At 48.3% G+C, this 24,236-nt stretch overlaps 1 protein-coding gene across 5 annotated transcripts in view; it reads right to left on the bottom strand.

The window, feature by feature from the left end:
• Positions 1-24,236, bottom strand: part of pkp4 (plakophilin 4) — a 322,789-nt gene that overhangs the window by 52,793 nt on the left and 245,760 nt on the right. For all 5 annotated transcript variants that reach the window (XM_038789587.1, XM_038789589.1, XM_038789588.1 and 2 more), the window contains exons 14-15: positions 9,540-9,731; positions 6,727-6,900 (exon numbers count right to left, since the gene is read on the bottom strand). In XM_038789587.1, the coding sequence (XP_038645515.1) occupies positions 6,727-6,900; positions 9,540-9,731 (366 nt within the window). The remainder of the gene's footprint in view (positions 1-6,726; positions 6,901-9,539; positions 9,732-24,236) is intronic.

The following is a 24,236-nucleotide window of genomic DNA, read 5'->3' as shown; positions in this document are numbered from 1 at the left end:
CCGCCCGGCACAACCCCCCAGTCTTTCTCAAATTCTGTTGTCATGGTGCTTGTTAGCATCTTGGCTGTTAGTGGAGTAGCTGGAGCCCCAGAGGTTGCCTCCACCATCTTTTCTCCAATGAGCTCCAACTCTGTTGACGAACTTCTACTTTCTGCAACCCCCCACCCCCAACTATATAGGATCCTTGCGCCATTAAATATGGGTTTTAAGAAAATACCCCCTGGAATCAAAAGAAAAGGGCTAAAAGTGCAGTACTCTAGTGTGAGCCACCACGTGCACGTCTTCCCCCTACATAATGCCACCAGAAGCCCCCCATGTCCAAGTATTGTTGGTACCGTCAGTAATAGTGCCAGTTGGCTATAATCCCTAACTCTGCATGTGGGGTTCCTTCCCCTTCATTTGTATTCATTATTTCTTAATTCCTTACTCCATGGACCTTGGCCAAGGCTTCCAATGGGTTGAAATGATTTTTGAGCCTTACAATGGGTTGAAATAATTTGAGGCTTTCAGAATGTTTTTTGAATTACATTCCCCAATTGTGACACTTTCCATTAATTTCCCCCATCCCATTAAATTTACTTTAAAATTTCTACTCTAACCACTAGTGTGCTGCCTACATTTGCCCGAGTCGCAACCTGGATCTGAGTAAATCTATGGAATGTTAATAGCACTCTGCCATTCTGGTAATATCAATAACAGTAAGTAACGACTTGGAATTTACCAACAAAAGGAAAATCTATTCCAATATTTCTGCAAAAGCTATATACACACACATAGAACATAGAACACTACAGCGCAGTACGGGCCCTTCGGCCCTCGATGTTGCGCCGACCTGTAAAACCATCTGAAGCCTATCTGACCTACACTATTCCAATTTCATCCATATGTCTATCCAGTGACCACTTAAATGCCCTTAAAGTTGGCGAGTCTACTACTGTTGCAGGCAGGGCATTCCACACCCCTACTACTCTCTGAGTAAAGAAACTGCCTCTGACATCTGTCCTATATCTATCACCCCTCAATTTAAAGCTATGTCCCCTTGTGTTGGTCATCACCATCCGAGGAAAGAGACTCTCACTGTCCACCCTATCTAACCCTCTGACTATCTTATATGTCTCTATTAAGTCACCGCTCAGCCTTCTCCTCTCTAACGAAAACGACCTCAAGTCCCTGAGCCTTTCCTCGTAAGACCTTCCCTCCATACCAGGCAACATCCTAGTAAATCTCCTCTGAACTCTTTCCAAAGCTTTCACATCCTTCCTATAATGTGGTGACCAGAACTGCACGCAGTACTCCAGGTGCGGCCGCACCAGAGTTATGTACAGCTGCAGCATGACCTTGTGGCTCCGAAACTCAATCCCCCTGCTGATAAAGGCTAGCACACCATATGCCTTCTTAACAGCCCTATTAACCTGGGTGGCAACTTTCAGGGATTTATGTACCTGGATGCCGAGATCTCTCTGTTCATCTACACTACCAAGAATCTTGCCATTAGCCCAGTACTCTGCATTCCTGTTACTCCTCACAAAGTGAACCACCTCACACTTTTCCGCATTAAACTCCATCTGCCACCTCTCAGCCCAGCTCTGCAGCTTATCTATGTCCCTCTGTATCCTATAACATCCTTCAGCACTATCCACAACTCCACCGACCTTCGTGTCATCTGCAAATTTACTAACCCATCCTTCTACACCCTCTTCCAGGTCATTTATAAAAATGACAAACAGCAGTGGCCCCAAAACAGATCCTTGCGGTACACCACTAGTAACTGAACTCCAGGATGAACATTTGCCATCAACCACCACCCTCTGTCTTCTTTCAGCTAGCCAATTACTGATCCAAACCGCTAAATCACCTTCAATCCCATACTTCCTTATTTTCTGCAATAGCCTACCGTGGGGAACCTTATCAAACGCCTTACTGAAATCCATATACACCACATCAACCACTTTACCCTCATCCACCTGTTTGGTCACCTTCTCAAAAAACTTAATAAGGTTTGTGAGGCATGACCTACCCTTCACAAAACTGTGTTGACTATCGCTAATCAACTTGTTCTTTTCAAGATGATTATAAACCCTATCTCTTATAACCTTTTCCAACATTTTACCCACAACCGAAGTAAGGCTCACAGGTCTATAATTACCAGGGTTGTCTCTACTCCCCTTCTTGAACAAGGGGACAACATTTTCTATCCTCCAGTCTTCCGGCACTATTCCTGTCGACAAAGACGACATAAAGATCAAGGACAAAGGCTCTGCAATCTCCTCCCTGGCTTCCCAGAGAATCTTAGGATAAATCCCATCTGGCCCAGGGGACTTATCTATTTTGACATTTTCCAAAATTGCTAACACCTCCTCCTTTTGAACCTCAATTCCATCTAGCCTGGTCGACTGAACCTGAGTGTTCTCCTCGACAACATTGTCATGCACAAATATATTCATGGATGTGTGTACAGAAGTTTTCAATTTAAAATATCTGTTAGTCCTTGTGGTGAAATATTGCATTCAGATTAAGGAAAACCTGTATCTGGAACAGGTATGCTAATATTTTATTTTTGATGCATTTTGACACTGCAATTAACTTTTCCATTTATGTTGCAGGTGTAAACTATTAACACAATGAATATTTTCCATATTTTCATTGACATATCAGTATCACAGCATTACCAGCAGCAAAAATCTTCTTTTGTACAAAGTCAATAAACTGTTTAAATTCTAGCAATGCAAATTCATATTTCACACAATAAATGACACACCAATGCAATGGAATTTGCTAATACCAACTTAATTTCAGCCCAGTGTAGACTGCCGAGAGAGATTCATTTGGTCAAAATTTCAACAAATGGCTTGAGTCAACTCTGGTGCTTTGAAACGAAAGATGAAATATAGGTGCAACTAACTTTAGTGAATATCTATGCCAAGCAGACCAAGTATGTTCTTTGTTTACCTCATCTCAAGTGAAACAAAGTAGGACTACTGCATTGGCGTCATGGTTCTGAGTTAGGAAAGCAAAGAACAATTGGCCAGAATTCCCATTCGAGATAGCTTCCCAGCAACTCTCCCTAGTCAGCCTCAACTATTTTAATGAGTGGTATCATAGAATCGAACTGCATAGGAGAACGCTATTTGGACCTTGTGTCTGTACTGTGTCTCTAATTCTTCACTTTTCCTCATGTCCTTTCAGATTGAACTGTTCATCTGCTTTCCTTTCAAAATAGATTACAAATTTTGCTTCCACCAGAGTTACAGGTAAAGCAGTACAAGTCCTAACAACCTTCTGCAGAGAAGAAAAATTTGCCTAACCTTTCCTTTCATTCATTCTTCAGGTATCAATGTTCCCTGCTCAGTTTGCATTGCTTCCACATAACGTCTGCCTCTCCCAGCTGCAGCCTTTCCTGATGCCTAGATGCACTATATAGGTGGAAGATACAGAACTTAATATATAATAGCTAGACTGAATAGCCATAATATGGAATGCAAAGAATGGTGTTTTATTGATTTTATGACATGTTGACTGGAATGATGGGATCTGGTGATTTCCGGTGGCTTTGTGCAAGTGACTAAGTATGGTTTCCATGCCACATGCACGTTTTTAGTTCTGGTGTTGACCTGAAATTGAACTACTGGGCATTCCAAGATGAAAGTCAACAATACAGACAGACTAAATGGAGGACAAACTTGAGGTATAAACAGAATACCACCCTATCGATCCGCTTTATAATAAACACGTAATATGGAAAAGGTTACCAATTGTGTGGTCTGAAATTTGCTTTAAATCAAAACTTCTGAATATATAATGTAAATCTGAGCTGTGCGAAGTACAAACAGGGAAAGGGGAAGGGAAGCACAAAATGAATCTGCAACAGTATTGACTATGCAATAGTCATACAAACCTGATACTGCAAGATTCAGACAGCTTTGAAAAAAGAATGAAGACATGTTCATATGTCCTGAATAAAAACTTCCCACTAATTGGAAACTCAATTCTAGTTGCTAAGTAATATTGTTCAGAAACAAGACAAAATGTTTCAACGGCATACATTTAAAGAGGACAGTCACACCAATTCCACACAGCTATGGGATTAGGGCAATTAATTACTCAAATTAATGGGCCAGATGTTACAATGCTGAGTGATGACACATATAATGATCACTACTGCACATCGGTAGGGCTCCACAACTTCAGAGTGCACCCATTTTGGAGTGTGGTAATCATATAGCTGTCACGGATCAACCATCCTACTCTGAAGTTTTGTTACTTCAAACGACAGGATGAGCGCATAGTTAGGCTAACTGTCCACCAATTCCATGTTAATCACAGTTTTAAATTTTGCATTGGTATTATTAGGCATAAGGGTCTCCCCTCAATTTACAAACAATTGACACCAAAGCTCACACCCTTTTAAAAGTTCAAATGGATTGTTTAATATTTTTCAACAGGAAAACTTTACAAAATCTGATAATTCTGTTAAAAAGTTATAGATTTTACATTTCAAGCATGATTTATTAGACTTTTAAAATATCACTTTTTAGGATGATCACTTTTTAGGATGACTTCTGATCAAAATCATAGCACAAATTCAAAGAGGTTATATCTTCAATTTTTAAAATTAATTTTTATGAATGTGATTTTTTAATTGTCTGTTTTCCTCAATTTTTTTTCAGTTTTTTTTGAGTCACACCCTCAACTGTCTGTCTTTTTCAACTAAACTCGACTGCACTACTGACTATTGTTGTAATCTACAATGGGAGGGACTCAGACTGCAAGGTAGCCAAAATTCTTGTGACCAGGATAGCGGTAGAATCATGCGGAGATTTATTCATGTCACCAGTCAGTGTTGCCACCCACTGTAAAATCCAGGTCATTAATATTTTCTATTAGAAAAGCGACAAGCACATGATCAGACCAATATAACGGCATTTTTAATTAGAACACTCAAACCTTTCTTTTGGAAGCTTGTACTTTTTGTAAAGCCTGGGAAATGCAATGGATTGTCACATCACCCTTTCATGTTAAATCCAGCTCAGCCCAAAGAGCTGCAACGCTCCCTCTTCTGACATTAAAAGTGGGAGAAGAAGTTGAAAAACTATTAAAACATGTGGGATTCTAGTTCTATAAACAGGGATACAGGATGAAGAGAGATAATAGCAATGCCAAATCTATACAATTAATTGATTCAGTTGTAGTTTTAATATTGTTTAGTTTTACATTACTATACAAGGGATGTCAAGGATATTATGAGGGTACAGAAGTGATGCGTAAAGGTGATGGGATAGTAGTTATGAGAATAGACTAGACATTTTTTTTATTAAAATAAAAAGAGGTAAGAGATGTTAAAGTAATTTGGGGAAAACATTTTTAAAAATGTTTTTTTTCAAATAAACGGCAATTTAGCATGGACAATCCACCTATCCTGCACACCTTTTGGGTTGTGGGGGTGAGACCCACGCAGATACGGGGAGAATTGGCAAACTCCACACGGACAGCGTCCCGGGTCCTCGGCGTCATGAGACAGCAGTGCTAACCACTGTGTCATCGTGCTGCCCTGTAATTTGGGGAAAACTATGCCACCGAAAGAGGAATTGGTAACTAGGTTGACAAATTTAAGATCATCAAATGAAAGAAGAGAGTTTTTTTTTATACAGTCTTGGAATGTTTTACCAGAAAGGTGCTGGAAGCACGATCTGTAACTACTTTTTAAAAAGAAGTATTACACTGAATTTAAACTTAAATAGAAAATAACAGAGGAACAGACCGTTTGATCAAACTGGTCCATGCCAATAATTATACTTTGAAAAAAAAGTTTAGAGTACCCAAATCTTTTTTTCTCCCCAATTAAGGGCCAATTTAGCTTGGCCAATCCACCTAGCTTGCACATTTTTGGGTTGTGGGGGTGAAACCCATGCAAACACGGGGAGAATGTGCAAACTCCACATGGACAGTGACCCGGGGCCGGGATCAAACACGGGTCCTCAGTGCCGCGAGGCAGCAGTGCTAACCAATGCGACACTATGCCGCCTGCCAATATTTATACTTAATGCTTGTTCCAATAAAATTCAGTAGGTGATGGGGAAAGGAACCAAGTGAAACCCTTTTCTAGACAGCTGGCATTGACATTTAAAATCTTGTGAAAATTTAGATCACCCAATTGTTTTTTCCCTCAAGTAAGGGGCAATTTAGCATGGCCAATCCACCTACCCTGCATATCTTTTTTTTGGGTTGTGGACCCATGCAGACACGGGGGAGAATGTGTAAACTCCACATGATCAGTGACCTGGCGGCCAGGAACGAACCCGGGTCCTCAGCGCCATGAGGCAGCAGTGCTAACTACTGCACCACCGTGCTACGCTGAACCAGACATGATAGACCTAATGGTCATCTTTGTAAAATTCTATGGTCAACTGCAACCCTATGCAATGGGCATGAACTCAAAATGTTTGTAACTTTTTTGTAATTGGCTTAGAATTGCCACTGGAAAAAAAATGGAAAGAAGCATTAATGCAGTAGATAATGCCTGTCAAAGGTTGCGGGAGAACGCAAGGAAGCTTCAACCTGTACCCGAATCGACAAAAGCTGATTTAGGACAGCAAATAATGAAAGTGGGCTCCAAAGATGGTTAAAAAGTGTTGTAATTCTGAGGAAGGGCGTTACTTACTTTGATGAACACAAACATGTATAACTTGTTATTTATAAATGATTACATATTATACATTTTGGACATACCTTCCAGTTTCCTGCTGATAGGTTTTGTAGAGATCCAGCAGATCCTTCCAATGTAGCTGGGTTTGAACTTTCAGCAAGAAGAGTGAGATATGGTTTCACAATTGATGGATGCCACAACATTTCAACTCCTTTTGGAGATTTAGAAAATCCAGGGATAGGACCTACTCCATCCCACTGTAAATAAAAAGTATTGGCTTAAAAGCAGCAGGTGCATTTAATTACATTATACACACATTTGAAAGTCAATAATTTAGTTGCCGAAAATCATACCACTTGGCTGTGTTACTTACATTGCTTAATTCACATTACTGTTAAGTTCCTAGTCGATGTTACTACTGGATGGTAAGATCCCATAATAGAACCCTGGCTCAAAAGACCTTAATTTTTACTTTTCTTTAAGAAAACATGGATGAACATAGTCACAGAGATCCTATTAGCTTCTAAGAACAACAAAAATATTCATTAAACATGAAAGGTTTGAACTATAATACAATACTCCTTCACTTCCACTCATCTTCACAAATGTACACAGATTACAAGGTTTTAGGAGGAAAAATTAAAAATGTGAGGTTCGCAAAATGTCACATTTCTTTTACCCATTCATAGGATGTGGATGTCTCTGGCAAGGCCAGAATTTATTACCCATTCTTAATTGACGGATGACTTCCTAAAGTAAATTTGTGAACTCCATTGATCTTTGCAACAATCCGGTGGTTATATAGTGAACATTACTGATACTAGCTTTTTATTCTATATTTACTGAATTAACTAAATTTATAATTCCAAGTTCCTGCAGTGTCTTTTGAATTCATTTTTCCAGGTCATTTGTCTGGACCAGAGGATTATTAGTCCAGTAACGCGACCACTATGCTACCACTCTCAGTATCTAATTAAAATAATCCACTGTAATTGTCCATTGCTCCTTCTATAAATGTTCCTTGCAATATTTTGGTACATCAAAGAATTAAATCGCATTTAAATAATTTTCTTCCTAACATCAGCATGTTTCTAACGACTTCACATACAAAGTACTTTTTGAGCACAATCACTGTTGCAATGTATGTAAACACAGCAGCCATTTGAACACATGAAGATCCCACTTACAACAATAGGATGAATGACCAGGTAATTTTTAAGTGATAATGGCCCCTATGGCACAGAAAAGGGTCACTTGGCTGAGCTGTTCTGTACCACCGTTTGCAATCCACAGAAATCTTCTCTTGCCTCTCTTCATCAAACCCCAAAGCACCTGTTATGTTCTTGTACAGGGACAATTACTGAGTCGGCGTGCTAAAGAACATCTAGTTCAAGACTAGTTAATTTTATTACAGTATAATAAACTGTTAGGAAATTAATGCTATAAAACTGGAGCTAATACAAACACGACTGACCACGATGATTTCTCCTCAAGACTCCTTTAAGCTACAGTGTCACGTGCCACTACTTGCCTGACACCTACTGGTCGGAAGCTATACATATTTACACACTTGTTAATGCATATCAGTACAGTACCCTTTTATTCCTTTCCTTTTGATGTGCTTATCTGCCTTTCGCTTAACTGCAATGATGTAATTTACCTCCATTACTCATTGTGATAACACAATGCACATTCATGGAATTTTCTGGGTAAAGACACTTCTTCAAAATTTCCCACTGGATTTATTAGCGATCACCTTAATATTGAGGTCCTGAGCTTTGGTCCCGCAATTGGAAGCATCTTTATGTCCACCCTATTAAACTCTTCCGCTACCGTAAACATTTTGTAGGTGTTTTCTTTCCTGGAAATTAGTCTTGTCCCGTTCAGTTTCCGAACAACTGTATTCTCCCAATTCTTGTATCATCCTTGCAAATCTTTTGCACTTTAAAATTCTAATGTCTCTATATCCTTTTATATAATGGAGACCAGAACTATGCACAGTACTCAAGAGTGTGATCTAACCAAGATATTAACTTCTCTGCTTCTCAATTCTATCATTCTAGAAATTAACCTGTGTTTTACTTGTTTTTATGAATAGTCTTATGGTTCTGTGCCACTAATTTGTGGTTTATGATTGTGTACCTCTAGATCCTTTTGTTCTCGATCCCATTTAAACTATTATCCTAGCAGGATGTGGCCTCTTTATTCTTTCCACTAAATTGTATGACCTCACCATTATCCATATTGACATTAATTTGCCAATTACACACCCATCCTGCATGCTTATTGTACTTTGTTGCATTTCCCCTTCATGTAAAATGCTCCATCCACACAACTTTTGGCACCTTCTTGCAAACTCCAGATTTTCCAGTGAACACCTCAAGCCGCACATTACGGTGACTATTTTATGTTTACAGTCAGTTCCAGCTTGTTGCCATTCTAAAGGGCAGCACAGTAGCACAAGTGGATAGCACCGTGTCTTCACAGCGCCAGGGTGCCAGGTAGGATTCTCCGCTGGGATACTGCCCGTGCGGAATCTGCACGTTCTCCCCGTGTCTGCGTGGTTTTCCTCCGGGTGCTCCGGTTTCCTCCCACAGTCCAAAGAGGTTCAGGTTAGGTGGATTGGCCATGATAAATTGCCCTTAATAACCAAAAAGGATAGGAGAGGTTATTGGGTGACGGAAATAGGGTGGAAGTGAGGGCTTCAGTGGGTCAGTGCAGACTCGATGGGCCGAATGGCCTCCTTCTGCATTGTATGTTCTATGTTCTAAAGACTATCACCTTGCCCCTCAATTTATTACAACATTCATTAATTTTGTTTGGTGCTTCAGATCCCATTGTAGAATACAAACAGTTACAAATCATATCATAGTTTCAGTGGAAGGCAAACTTTTACCTGATCATCCTGGGGTTCTTTATTTTTCTTTTTCTTCTTCTTACCCCAGCAACCAGTCTCAGCATCTTTATTAGGAGAGTCACTGCCAAGTAATCCATCAAGTTCACTTGTTCCCATCAGACGAGCTTGTGGAACCTCTAGCTCTAAGCGATAGGACAGGTTTCTCAGGATGCAAACACAATTTTCCACAGTCTAAATCAACAAACATAGTTAGAATGCCATTTACATCAGGCATATTTAATGAACATTGTCATTTATCAACTTTTGCCTCAGTAAAGGCACAGAACCTCTTTAGATTCCTAGCATCTAAACTTATCTACACTTCATGGACAAGTTTTCCAGGGAGTTTCCCATGAAAACTTAACTCCAACTTAGTGAAGGGACATTTCATAAGAACATAAGAAATAGGAGCAGCAGCAGGCCATTTGGCACCTCAACCCTGCTGATATTCAATAAGATCATGGTTGATCCGATTATGGCCTCGATTCCACTTTCCTGCCTGCCCCTCAATAAACCTAGGATCCCTTGTAGATCAAAAACATATCTAACTCATCATTGAGTATATTCAATGATCCAGCCTCCACTGCTCTCAGGTATAGAGAATTCATAAGATTCATGACCCTCGACAGGAAATTTGGCCTCATCTCAAACAGGAGATCCCTTATTTTGTAACTGAACCCAGAGTTGTAGATTCCTCTACAAGGGAAAACATTAGCACAGAGAAAACGTTGGCTCAGTGGTTAGCATGGTTTCCTCAACACCAGAGATCCGGGTTTGATTCCGACTTTAGGTAACTGCGTGGAGCTGGCACATTCTTCCTGTATCTGCGTAGGTTTCCGCTGAGTGCTGTGGTTTCCTCCCATAGTCTAAAGATGTGCAGGTTAGGTGGATTGGCTATGCTAAATGGTCTCTAGGTGGTATAAGGGTGATAGGGTAGGGGACTGGGCCGAAGTAGGGTGCTCCTTCAGGGGTCGGTGCAGACTCGATGAGCCCGAACGGTCTCCTTCACTGCAGGGGTTCTATGGATCTACCGGCTCTCCTTTATCCACCCTCGGTGTTACATATGTAAGGAACTCAAATAAATTTGTCAAACATGCTTTCCCTTTCATAAACATGTTGAATCCTGCTCGAATGTATTTTGATTTTCAAAATGTCCTGCTGCTATTTGCTTAATAATGCATTCCAGCAATTTCCCCAAGACAGATGTTAGGCAAACAGCACATAGTTCCAACACCTCAGAGAGGTGTTACATTTGTGGTCTTCCAGTGTGCTGGGACCTTCACAGAATCTGGGGAATTTTGGAAGATCACAAGTGAAAAGATTCTCTCAACAACTACTCCTCAAGATAGATGCAGGGAACATGTCTGCCTTTAGTCCAATTACATTTACTCCAGTGATAGTGATTACTTTAATTTCTCCCTCAGTCCATCTTGTTCTTTTATTCTCTACTGTTCTTGGGATGCCAGTGTCCTCTACCATGGTGACAGGAAGAAAATATTTGATCAAAGTCTCTGCCATTTCTTTGTTTCTTATTATTAATTCCCAAGTCTCATCCTTTTGGGACCAATATTTACTTTAGATACTTGTAGAAGCTCTTGCTGTTTGTTCTTTTATTTTTTTGCTAATTTACTCTCTTATTCTAATTTCTCCCTTTTCTCATCATTGTTTGCTCATTTCTGGATTTATTCAATCTTCACTGCGCCAAAGGTCTTTTCTTTCTGTTTGATACCATTCTTTGATTCCTTAGTTATGGATGATGGTGAATCCTTCCTGCAGAGGCTCTCTCAATGGAATATGCCCTTGTTTTTTAAAAATAATTTTTATTCAAATTTTCACAAAATATCAATAACAAAAAATATCAAGAAAAGAACCCCCCCCCCCCCCCCATGTAAAGAAAAAAAAAATTAACGCCCGTCATTAGCAATGAACAAATATACACGTCCCTTCAGCCCAAAACAAAGAAAACGTGCCCCCCCTCACCCCCCCCCCACACACACACACACACCACCCCAGGTTGCTGCTGCTGCTGGCCTTTTTCTACCGTTCTGCCAGGAAATCTAGGAATGGTTGCCACCTCTTGAAGAACCCCTGCACTGACCCCCTTAGGGCAAATTTCACCCTCTCCAATTTAATAAACCCCGCCATATCGTTGATCCAGGCCTCCACGCTTGGGGTCTCGCATCCTTCCACTGAAGAAGAATCCTCCGCCGGGCTACTAGGGACGCAAAGGCCAGAATGCTGGCCTCTTTCGCCTCCTACACTCCCGGCTCCTCTGCAACCACAAATATTGCGAGCCCCCAGCCCGGTTTGACCCTGAATCCCACCACCCTCGACACCGTCCTTGCTACGCCCTTCCAAAATTGCCCCAGCGCTGGGTATGCCCAGAACATATGGGCATGGTTTGCTGGGCTCCCTGAGCACCTACTACACCTGTACTTGCTCCCAAAGAACAGGCTCATCCTTGTCCCGGTCATGTGAGCCCTATGCAGCACCTTAAACTGTATGAGGCTAAGCCTCGCACAAGAAGGAGGAGTTCACCCTTCCTAGGGCTTCCGCCCACATCCCCTCCTCAATCTCCTCACCCAGCTCCTCCTCCCATTTACCCTTCAGCTCCTCCACCGAGGCCTCGTCTACCTCCTGCATCACTTGGTACGTTGCCGAGATCCTCGCCTCTCCAACACACACCCCCGAGAGCACCCTGTCCTGGACCCCACGTGGCGGCAACAGAGGAAACTCCGCCACCTGCCGCCTGACAAACGCCAGGCTCACAAACTTCCCGTATACAAATAAGTCCCCCAACCTCCTAACACCTGCCCTGTGCCAACTCAGGAACCCGCCCTCAATTCTCCCTGGGACAAACCGGTGGTTCCCCCGTATCGGGCACCCCATCGAGTCCCCCACCTCCCCCCTTTGCCCTCATCATTGCCCCCAAATTTTGAGGGTAGCCGCCACCACCGGGCTCGTGGTATACCTCGTTGGAGGGAGCGGCAGCGGCGCCGTTACCAGCGCCTCCAGGCTCGTGCCCACACAGGACGCCATCTCCATCCCCTTCCATGCTGCCCCTTCCCCGTCCATCACCCACTTACTCACCATCGCTGCGTTGGCAGCCCAATAATGCCCACAGAGGTTGGACAGCGCCTGCCCCCCCCCCCCCCCCCCCCAATCCCTGCCCCGCTCCAGGAACACCCTTCTCACCCTCGGGGTCCCGTGCGCCCACACAAACCCGTAATGCTCCTGTTAACCCGCCTGAAAAAGGTCTTCGGGATAAGGATGGGGAGGCACTGGAACAGGAACAGAAATCTCGGAAGCACCTTCACCTTGACTGATTGCACCCTACCCGCCAGAGACAGCGACAGCATATCCCACCTCTTAAACTCCTCCTCCATTTGCTCCACCAGCCTCGTGAGGTCAAGCTTATGCAAGGCCCCCCAGCTCCTGGCCACCTGGACCCCCAAGTACCTGAAGCCCCTCTCCGGCCTTTTTAGTGGGAGCCTACCAATCCCCCCCTCCTGGTCCCCCGGGTGCACAACAAACAGCTCGCTCTTCCCTAAGTTGAGCTCGTACCCCGAGAAATCCCCAAATTCCCCGAGAATCCTCATCACCTCCGGCATTCCCCCCACCGGGTCCGCCACATACAACAATAGGTCACCGCATAGAGCGACACTCGGTGTTCCTCCCCACCCCGCACCAGCCGCCTCCAGTTCCTCGGCTCCCTCAGCGTCATGGCCAGGGGTTCAATTGCCAGCGCAAAAAGTAGGGGGGAAAGGGACATTCCTGCCACGTCCCTCGGTATAACAAAAAATACTCCGACCTCCTCCAATTCGTGGCCACGCTCGCCATCGGGGCCTCATATAACAGCCTCACCCATCTGACAAACCCCTCCCCAAACCCGAACCTCTCTAACACCTCCCACAAGTACCCCCTCTCAACCCTATCAAAGGCCTTCTCCGCGTCCAACGCCACCACTATCTCCGCCTCCCCTTCTACCACCGGCATCATTATAACATTCAAGAACCTCCGTATGTTAGTGTTCAGCTGCCTCCCCTTCACGAACCCCGTTTGATCCTCATGGCTAAGATCTTCGCCAACAGCTTGGCGTCTACATTTAAGAGTGAGATCGGCCTGTATGACCCACACTGCAGGGGATCCTTGTCCCGTTTAAGGATCAAGGAAATCAGCGCCCGGGACTTTGTCAGAGGCAGCGCCCCCCTTCCCTTGCCTCGTTGAAGGTCCTAACCAACAGGGGGCCCAACAGGTCTGCATACGTTTTATAGAATTCAACCGGGAACCCATCCGGCCCCGGCGCCTTCCCCGACTGCATGCTCCCTATCCCTTTGACCAGCTCCTCCAGCTGAACCGGCGCCACCAGTCCCTCCACCTGTCCCTCCTCCACCCTCGGGAATCTCAACCGACCCAAGAAGCGCCCCATCCCTCCTCCACTGGGGGTTCGGACCGATACAATTCCTCATAAAAGTCCCTGAAGACCCCATTAATGTCTACCCCCCTTCGCAATCGATACAATTCCTCATAAAAGTCCCTGAAGACCCCATTAATGTCTACCCCCCTTCGCACCACATTCCCTCCCCTATCCTTAACTCCACGAATCTCCCTGGCCGCATCCCACTTACGGAGCTGGTGCGCTAGCATCCTGCTCGCCTTCTCCCCATATTCATACACCGCTCCCTGTGCTTTCCTCCACTGAGCTTCCGCCTTTCTAGTGGTGAACAAGTCGAACTCAGCCTGGAGAGTACGCCGCTCCCTCAGCAATCCCTCCTCCGGAGCCTCCGCGTATCTCCTGTCCACCCTCACCATCTCCCCCACCAGTCTCTCCCTCTCTCTCCTCTCCCTGTGGGCTTGAATGGAGATCAACTCCCCCCCTAACCACCGCCTTCAGCGCCTCCCAGACTGTCCCCACCTGGACCTCCCCATTGTCATTGGCCTCCAGGTACCTCTCGATACATCCTCGAACCCACCCGCCCACCTCCTCGTCCGCCAGCAGCCCCACCTCCAAGCGCCAAAGCGGGCGCTGGTCCCTCTCCTCCCCCAGCTCGAGGTCCACCCAGTGCGGGGCATGGTCAGAAATGGCAATCGGCGAATACTCAGCATCCTCCACCCTCGCAATCAGCGCCCTACTCATAACGAAAAAAATCAATCCGGGAATTGGCCTTATGCACATGGGAGAAGTATGAAAATTCCCTGGTCCTCGGCCTCGCAAACCTCCATGGATCCACCCCTCCCATCTGATCCATAACCCCCCTCAACACCTTAGCCGCCGCTGGCCTCCTCCCCGTCCTGGATCGATCCACTGCCGGGTCCAGCACCGTGTTAAAATCCCCCCCCCCCCCCCATTATCAGGTCCCCCGCCTCCAAATCTGGAATCCGGCCCAACATGCGCTGCATGAAACCCGCATCGTCCCAATTCGGGGCGTATACATTGACCAGCACCACCCGCTCCCCCTGCAGCTTACTGCTTACCATCACATACCTCCCGCCGCTGTCTGCCACCACATTCGATGCCTCAAACGACACCCTCTTCCCCACCAGGATCGCCACCCCCCGATTTTTAGCATCTAGCCCCGAATGAAACACCTGGCCTACCCATCCCTTCCTCAATCTAACCTGATCCGCCACCTTCAGGTGCGTCGCCTGAAGCATGGCCACATCCGCCTTCAGCCCCTTCAGGTGCGCAAACACGCGGGCCCGTTTGACCAGCCCATTCAGTCCCCTCACATTCCAGGCTATCAGCCGGACCAGGGGGCTATCAGCCGGATCAGGGGGCTACCTGCCCCCCTCCCCCGCCGACTAGCCATTACCCTTCCTCAGCCCGCCACGTGCCAGCGCCCCCTGCTCAGCCCGTTCCCCACGGCGGCGGACCCCCATCCCGACCCCCTCCACATACTCCAGCTCCTTCTTGGCCATTCCAGCAGCAACCCGGTACCACCCCCCCCCCCCCCCCCCCAAAGCTAGGACGCCCCTAGCTGCGTTGCTCCCTCCATTGTACTCCCGCAAGTCAGCTGACGCCTGCTGACCCCGGCTACTCCCGCCACTTCTCCGACCCCTGCCAGCGTGGGGTTTCCCCTCCTCCCCAGGGTCCACCAGCGGGCTTTCCTCCTACCCTCCCAAGCGGGAAAAAGCCCGTGCTTCCCAGCTGCCCGACCCCACCTTCTCTACAGCAGCTCCCTTTACCGGCCCGGTCCCCTCGCGGGGCCCCAACCCCCCCTTCACACCATCAGCCCCCCACACTGCAGGTCTGCCCCCCTCCTCGAGCCCATCCAACAAACCCAAGCAGAAAACAGTACCCCACCCGCCCTGAAAACAACAAAGAACCAACATTAAGCAGAGAACCCCCCCCTCAAAATATAACAGTTACATGCAGACCCCCGCACCCAGCCCTCAGTTTGAGTCCAACTTCTTGGCCTGCACAAAGGCCCACGCCTCCTCCGGGGACTCAAAGTAAAAGTGCCAGCCCTTGTAGGTGACCCACAAACGCGCCGGCTGTAGCATGCCGAACTTTACTCCCTTCATGTGCAGCACCGCCTTCATCCGATTGTAGCCGGCCCTCTTCTTTGCCACCTCCGCACTCCAGTCCTGGTAGATCCGCACCACCGCATTCTCCCACCTGCTGCTCCGCTCCTTCTTGGCCCACCTGAGCACACACTCCCGGTCAGCAAATGGGTGGAACCGCACCAGCACTGCCCGTGGCAGCTCATTCGGCTTGGGTCTTCTTGCCAATATTCGATGGGCCCCCTCAGCTCCACGGGTCCCTGAAAGGACCCAGCTCCCATCAGCGAATTTAACATGATGGCCACATAGGCCCCTATGTCTGACCCCTCCAGCCATTCCGGAAGGCCCAGGATCCGCAGATTTCTCCGCCTTGACCGGTCCTCCATCTCCTCAAACCTCTCCTCCCATTTTTATGGAGTGCCTCGTGCATCTCCACCGCGAGGCCTAAGGTCTCGTCCTCTCTTTCGGAGGCCTTTTGTCGGATCTCTCGGATTGCCACCCCCTGGGCCGTCTGGGTCTCCAGCAGCTTGTCAATTGAAGCCTTCAATGGCTTCAGCAGCTCTGCTTTAAGCTCCCTGAAGCAGCGCTGGAGAGTCTCCTGCTGCTCCTGCGCCCACTGGTCTCCGCCCGCCACCATCTTGTGCTTCTTCCCTCGCTTCTGCTTTGGCGCTGCAACCACTTTCTTACTCGCCCCACTCCTGGCCCAGGTCATATACTGCCGGGGAAATGTTGCTGGCTCCTTCCCACGTCAGGAAACGTCGAAAAAGTACCGCTGGGGGCCCTAAAAAGAGCCCAAAAGTCCGTTCCTGGCGGGAGCTGCCGAACGTGCAACTTAGCTCCGCATCACCGCAACCAGAAGTCGAAATATGCCCTTGTTGACAATTATACAATATAATCTGAAATGTCTGCAACTGCTTACTTACTGTATTATCTTTTATCCTATTTTCCCAATCTACTGTTACCAACTCTGCTTTCATTCCTTTGTACTTGCCTTGAGGCACTAGCTATGCACCCACATTTCTCTCATTTGTTTGGAACAACATTCTATCATGTTACAATCGCTCTTGCATAGAGGATCCTTAACTACAAGATCAATTAATATTGTTTAATTAGATATTACCATCTCTAAAATAGCCTATTACCTGGTTGGTACGAAAACGTATTGTTTTAAGAAACTGTCCTGAGTACACTCTATGAACTCATCCTCCAGGCTACCTTTGCCAATTTGATTCGTCCAATCTAAAGGATTAAAATTAACTATGATTATTGCAGTATCTTTCTTAGAAGTCCCCATTATTTTATGATGTATATCCTGTTCTACAATATAGCGACTGTTAGGGGGCTTATAAATGATTCCCACTGGTGACTTCATTCCCTTGTTATTTCTCATCTCCTCTCAAACTGATTGTATATTTTCATCTTCTGAGCCATGATCATTTTTCACATATGCACTGATTCTTTAGGGACCAATATTTATTTTAGCTCTACCTTGTTATATACTTGCAGAAGCTCATGCTGTCTGCTTTTATTACTTGCTAATTTACTCTCCTATTCTAATTTCTCCCTCTATTTTTTCATCATTATTTGCTGATTTCTGGATTGACCCAATCTTCACCGCACTATTGGTCTTTTCTTTCAATTTGATACCATCCTTAGATTCCTTACTTAAGAATAATCGGGCAGCACAGTGGTTAGCACTGCTGCCTCACAGCACCAAGCACCCAGGTTTAACTCTGGGTGACTGTGTGGAGTTTGAACGTTCTTCCCATGTCTCCATGGGTTTCCTCCAGGCGCTCCGGTTTCCTCCCACAGTCCAAAAGATGTGCAGGTTAGGTTTATTGGCCATGCTAAATTCCCCCTTGGTGTCCAGGGATGTAGGCTAGATTACAGGGATAGGGAAGGGTGGACTGGAGGAGGAGGAAAGGGGGGGGGGGGGGGGGGGGCGGTGGACATGGCTATAGTGCTCTCTCAAAGGGTCAATTGGCCTCCTTCTGCACTGCAAGAATTCGATGATTCTTATCCTTTATTAACAGAGCTACCCCATCTCATTTCCCTGTCTGCCTATCTTTCTGAATGTCAAATACACTTGAATATTCCATTTCCACCGTGGTCAATTTGCGATACATTCCTGGAATGGTTATATCATCATATTTCTTTCTTTCTAATTGTGCTATTCTACATTGCAAAGTGGATTTTGCATCTGCCATTATGGAGCACTGCCGGTGATATTTGAGAAAGTCAAGGTTACATCCCTTCAGTCAAGGGATCAACAAGAATCTTTATCACTGCATTAGTATGTGTTCCTGACCCATTAGAGACTGAGATATAGTTAGAAAATTATTTTACATAATAATTCTTTATTTGTTATATTCTAACCCATGAGATAATTTCAGTTTTAAAAATCTAAAATTGGAAGACATAAAAAAAGGTTGAAAATGTGATTACTCTGAAGCTCTGCTAGTGTCTATTCTAGTGTCTATGATTATCTATTCACAAAACTCAGTGCCTTCAAGAGAACAGTAGACACCAGGTGGGAAACATAGGAAGACAAAAAAAACGGTCACAGGCTTTAAATTAAATTCAGTGATTGTTTTACAAGAATTATGCAGTACTTGACTTCCGGTTGCGGTGATGACGTGCTAAGCCGCACATTTGGGAGCTCCCGATTTTAACGGACTTTTGGGCTCTTTTTTGACGTTTCCCAGTGGGGGAAGGTGTTGGGAGAAACATTCTCCGCAATTTATGTTTCGCAATCGAAGTGGGGCAAGGAGAAAAACGGCAGCAGCTCCCCAGAAAAAGCGGGGGAAGGAATCCAAGATGGCGGCCGGCGGAGCACCCGAGGAGTGGAGGCTGTGGGCGCAGGAGCAGGAAGCTGCTCTCCTGCACTGTTTTGCGGAGCTGAAGGCTGAGTTGCCGAGCTCACTGAAGGAAGCAACCAGCAAGCTGATGGAGACCCAGACGACCCAGGGTGCTGCCATCCAGGAGTTGCAGCAGCAGGCCGCTGAATGAGAGGAGGAGGCCGTGGTCCTCGTGGGTAAGGTGGAGGTGCACGAGGCACTCCATAAAAAGTGGCAAGACCGCTTTGAGGAGCTGGATCTCCGCATGAGGCGGAAGAATTTAAGGATCTTGGGCCTTGCGGAGGGTCTGGAGGGGTCGGATCTGCCGACCTACGTGGCCAGCATGTTGAATTCGATGGTGGGGGCAGGGTCGTTCCATCCGCCCCTGGAGCTGGAGGGAGCCCACAGAGTGCTGGCCAGGAGGCCCAAGGCGAATGAACCCCCGCGGGCGGTGCTGGTGCGGTTCCATCAGTTCAGTGACCGGGAGTGTGTGCTGCGCTGGGCCAAGAAGGTGAGGAGCAGCAAGTGGGAGAATTCGGTAGTGCGGATCTACCAGGACTGGAGTGCGGAGGTAGCTAAGCGGCGGGCCGGGTTTAACCGGACTAAGGAGGTGCTTCATAAGAAGCACGTAAAGTTTGGGATGTTGCAGCCTGCGCGCCTGTGGGTAACTTATCTGGATCGGCACTACTATTTGGGGGTTGCGGGGTCGGTTGTATTGTTATATTGCTGGTTTTTGCTGTTGCTGTGTTTTTTGTACTTTTGTAATTTTGACATGGTTTCTTTATGTGGGTTTTGCTCTGTTTTCTGGTGGGGGGGGGTATGGTCTGAGTTTTGTATTTTGCGGGGGATGTTGGGGATTTGTATTCTATATGGGGTTGGGGGATGGGATGGGGCTGGTATTTGGGAGCTGTGTCAGTAGGATGGGGTGGGGTAGTATGAAAGCGCGGGCTTTCCTCCGGTTTCCCACGTTGCGGGGCTGGAGGGGTGGAGCTGGCGGTGGGGGCGGGTCCTCTACTGGTTTTTTCCCCCGCGCTGGAGCGGTGCCAAGGGGAGTGGCAGATGGGGGGGGATGATCCCACGTCGGGAGGGGTCGAGTTTTGGCGGGAGTTGCCGGGGTCAGCAGAAGTCAGCTGACCCACAGAAGTACAATGGAGGGCGTGTCGCGGCTAGGAGGGGTCCTAGCCTGGGGGGGGGGGGGGGGGGGGGGGGGGGTACCGGGTTGCTGCTGGTAGGGTCAGGAAGGAGGCAGTGTGGGCCAGGGGGGTAGAGGAGAGGTGCTGTCGCCGTGGGGACTGGGTCGGGCAGGGCGTGCTGGCCTGGGGCGGGATGCCCTCTGATCCGGTTGGTCACCTGGAATGTGAGAGGACTGAACGGGCCGGTTAAGCGGGCTAGGGTATTTGCTCATTTGATGGGGCTGAAGGCGGATGTGGCGATGCTCCAGGAGACCCACCTGAAGGTGGCGGACCAGTTCCGTCTGAGGAAAGGGTGGGTAGGGCAGGTTTTCCACTCCGGGTTGGATGCGAAGAACCGGGGGGTGGCGATTCTGGTGGGGAAGAGGGTGTTGTTTGAGGCATCTGAGGTGGTGGCGGATAAGGGGGGGTAGGTTTGTTATGGTGAGGGGTAGGCTACAGGGAGAGAAGGCGGTATTAGTTAACGTGTATGCCCCAAATTGGGATGATGCGGGCTTTATGAGGCGTATGCTGGGACGTATCCCGGACCTGGAGGCGGGGGGCCTAATCATGGGCGGGGGACTTCAATACGGTGCTGGATCCTTCACTGGATTGGTCCAGTTCAAGGACGGGTAGGAGGCCGGCGGCGGCCAAGGTGCTGAGGGGGTTTATGGACCAGATGGGAGGGGTGGACCCCTGGAGGTTTGGGAGGCCGAGGACGCGGGAGTATTCTTTTTTCTCCCACGTCCATAGGGTTTACTCCAGAATAGACTTTTTCGTGGTGAGCAGGGGATTGATTCCGAGGGTGGAGGAGGCCGAGTATTCGGCCATTGCAATCTCCGACCACGCTCCGCATTGGATGGATTTGGAGATGGGGGAGGTACGGGACCAGCGCCCGCTGTGGCTTCTGGATGTGTGATTCTTGGCGGAGGAGGAGGTGTGCAGGAGGGTCCTGAGAAGTATTGAGCGGTACCTCGAGGTTAACGATACGGGGGAGGTCCGGGTGGGGGTGGTCCGGGAAGCCCTGAAGGCAGTGATTCGGGGGGAGCTGATATCCATCCGGGCCCACAGGGATAGGACGGAGAGGAGGGAGAGGGAGAGACTGGTGGGGGAGCTCCTGGAGGTGGATAGGAGGTACGCGGAGGCACCAGAGGAGGGATTGCTGGGGGAGAGGCGTAGCCTACAAGCTAGGTTTGATTTGTTAATCACCAGAAAGGCGGAGGCACAGTGGAGGAAGGCACAGGGGGCGGTGTATGAATATGGTGAAAAGGAGAGTAGGATGCTGGCACATCAGCTCCGCAAGCGGGATGCGGCTAGGGAAATTGCTGGAGTGAGAGATAAGAGTGGGAATGTGGTGCGGAAGGGGGCAGAGGTGAATGAGGTCTTCAAGGACTTTTATGGGGAACTGTACCGGTCGGAGCCACTGGTGGAGAGGAGGGGAATGGAGAGTTTTCTCGACGGGCTATCTTTCCCGAAGGTGCAGGAGGAGCAGGTGGAAGGGCTGGGGGCGCCGATTGAGCTGGAGGAGCTGGTTAAGGGGATTGGGCAGATGCAGTCTGGGAAGGCGCCGGGGCCGGACGGGTTCCCGGTAGAGTTCTATAAAAAGTATGTGGACCTGGTGGGCCCCCTATTGGTGCGGACGTTTAATGAGGCATGGGAAGGGGAGGGGCTTTGCCCCCGACGATGTCGCGGGCGCTGATTTCCTTAATCCTAAAGAGGGATAAGGACCCCCAGCAGTGTGGTTCGTACAGGCCCATATCTCTCCTTAATGTAGACGCCAAGTTGCTGGCAAAGATCCTGGCCACCAGGATTGAGGACTGTGTGCCAGGGGTGATGCATAAGGACCAGACAGGTTTTGTTAAGGGAAGGCAGCTGAATACGAATGTACAGAGGTTGTTAAATGTCATTATGATGCCGGCGATTGAGGGGGAGGCGGAGATAGTGGTGGCGCTGGATGTGGAGAAGGCCTTCGATAGAGTGGAGTGGGGGTACCTATGGGAGGTGCTGGAGAGGTTTGGATTTGGAGAAGGGTTTATTAAGTGGGCGAGGCTACTGTATGAGGCCCCGATCGAGAGTGTGGCTACGAATGGGAGGAGGTCGGAATACTTCCGGCTCTACCGAGGGACCAGGCAGGGGTGCCCCCTGTCCCCCTTGTTGTTTGCACTGGCAATCGAACCTTTGGCGATGGCGGTGAGGGAGTCAGGAAGGTGGAGGGGTTTGATGCGGGGTGGGGAGGAACATCGGGTGTCGTTGTATGCAGATGACCTGTTACTGTATGTGGCGGACCCGGTGGGAGGGATGCCGAGGGTGATGGAGCTGTTGGCTGAGTTCGGGGCCTTTTCAGGCTATAAACTGAATCTGGGCAAGAGTGAGGTGTTTGTGGAGCACCCGGGGGACCAAGAGGAGGGAATTGGAAGGCTCCCGTTTAAGAGGGCAGGGAAGAGTTTTAGGTACCTGGGGGTGCAGGTGGCCAGGTGCTGGGGGACTCTTCACAAGCTCAATTTCACCAGGCTTGTGGAGCAGATGGAGGAGGAATTTAAAAGATGGGATATGCTGCCACTGTCGTTGACGGGGAGGGTGCAGCCTGTCAAAATGACGGTGCTCCCGAGGTTCTTGTTCCTGTTTCAGTGCCTGCCCATCTTCATCCCCAGGGCCTTTTTCAGGAGGGTGACTAGTAGCATTTTGAGCTTTGTGTGGGCGCGTGGGACTCCGAGAGTGAGGAGGGTCTTTCTGGAGCGAGGTAGAGATGGGGGGGGGGCTGGCGCTGCCCAACCTTTCGAGTTATTATTGGCCGGCCAATGTGTCAATGGTGCGTAAATGGGTGATGGGGGGGTGGCATGGAAAAGGATGAAGATGGCGTCCTGTGGTGGCACGAGCCTGGGGGCCCTGGTAACGGCGCCGTTGCCGCTCCCTCTCATGAGGTATACCACGAGCCCGGTGGTGGCAGCGACCCTAAAAATATGGGGGCAGTGGAGGAGGCACAGGGGGGAAGTGAAGGGCTCGGTGGAGGCTCCATTAAGGGGGAATCATCGGTTTGTCCCGGGGAACATCGACGGGGGATTTAGGGGGTGGTACAGGGTGGGCATTAGGAAGTTGGGGGACCTGTTTATGGGCGGGAGGTTTGCGAGCCTGGGGGAATTGGAAGAGAAATTCGGGCTCCCCCCAGGGAACACGTTCAGGTACTTGCAGGTAAAGGCGTTTGCTAGGCAGCAGGTGGAGGGATTTCCTTTGCTGCCCTCGCGGGGGGCAAGGGACAGGGTGCTTTCAGGGGTGTGGGTCAGGGATGGGAAGGTGTCTGACATTTATAAGGTAATGCAGGAGGGGGAGCAGGCGTCAGTGGAGGAGCTGAAGGCTAAGTGGGAAGGGGAATTAGGGGAGCAGATGGAGGACGGGACTTGGGCGGATGCCTTGGAGAGGGTTAACTCTTCTTCTTCATGTGCGAGGCTTAGTCTCATTCAATTTAAGGTGCTGCATCTGGCTCACATGTCTGGAACTCGGATGAGTAGTTTCTTTGGGGGCGAAGATAGGTGTGTCAGGTGTTTGGGGAGTCCTGCGAACCATGCCCATATGTTCTGGGCATGCCCGGCACTGGAGGAATTTTGGAAGGGGGCAGCGAGGACGGTGTCGAGGGTGGTTGGATCCAGGGTCAAACCGGGCTGGGGACTCGCGATCTTTGGGGTTGCGGCGGAGCCGGGAGTGCAGGAGGCGAAAGAGGCCGGTGTTTTGGCCTTTGCGTCCCTAGTAGCCCGGCGGCGGATCTTGCTGCAGTGGAAGGATGCGAGGCCCCCAAGTGTGGAGACCTGGATCAGTGACATGGCGGGGTTTATCAAACTGGAAAGGGTCAAATTCGCCCTGACAGGATCAGTACAAGGGTTCTATAAACGGTGGTAGCCTTTCTTGGACTTTCTGACTCAGAGATAGGGAAATGGGTCAATAGCAGCAGCAACCCGGGGGGGGGGGGGGGGGGGGAGAGAGAGAAGAGAGGGGGGGGGGGGTTATCTATTTGTTCTACAGTTATTCAATTTAATATGTTGTTAATTTAATTTGTTGATCATTGGGGTTGGGGGTGGGTGGGGGGGGGGGGGTTCGGTGTACGAGCTGTTACGGTTCTGGGGGTGTTATGACTGTTATTGTTGGAGACCGTTGCTATTTTCATTACTGTTTGTTGTTGTATAAATACAACATTT

This window comes from Scyliorhinus canicula, chromosome 2 (assembly GCF_902713615.1).
Source record: "Scyliorhinus canicula chromosome 2, sScyCan1.1, whole genome shotgun sequence".
NCBI lineage: Eukaryota > Metazoa > Chordata > Chondrichthyes > Carcharhiniformes > Scyliorhinidae > Scyliorhinus > Scyliorhinus canicula.
Note: the sequence above shows the minus strand (reverse complement) of the source record. Positions and strands in the feature narration are given on the sequence as shown.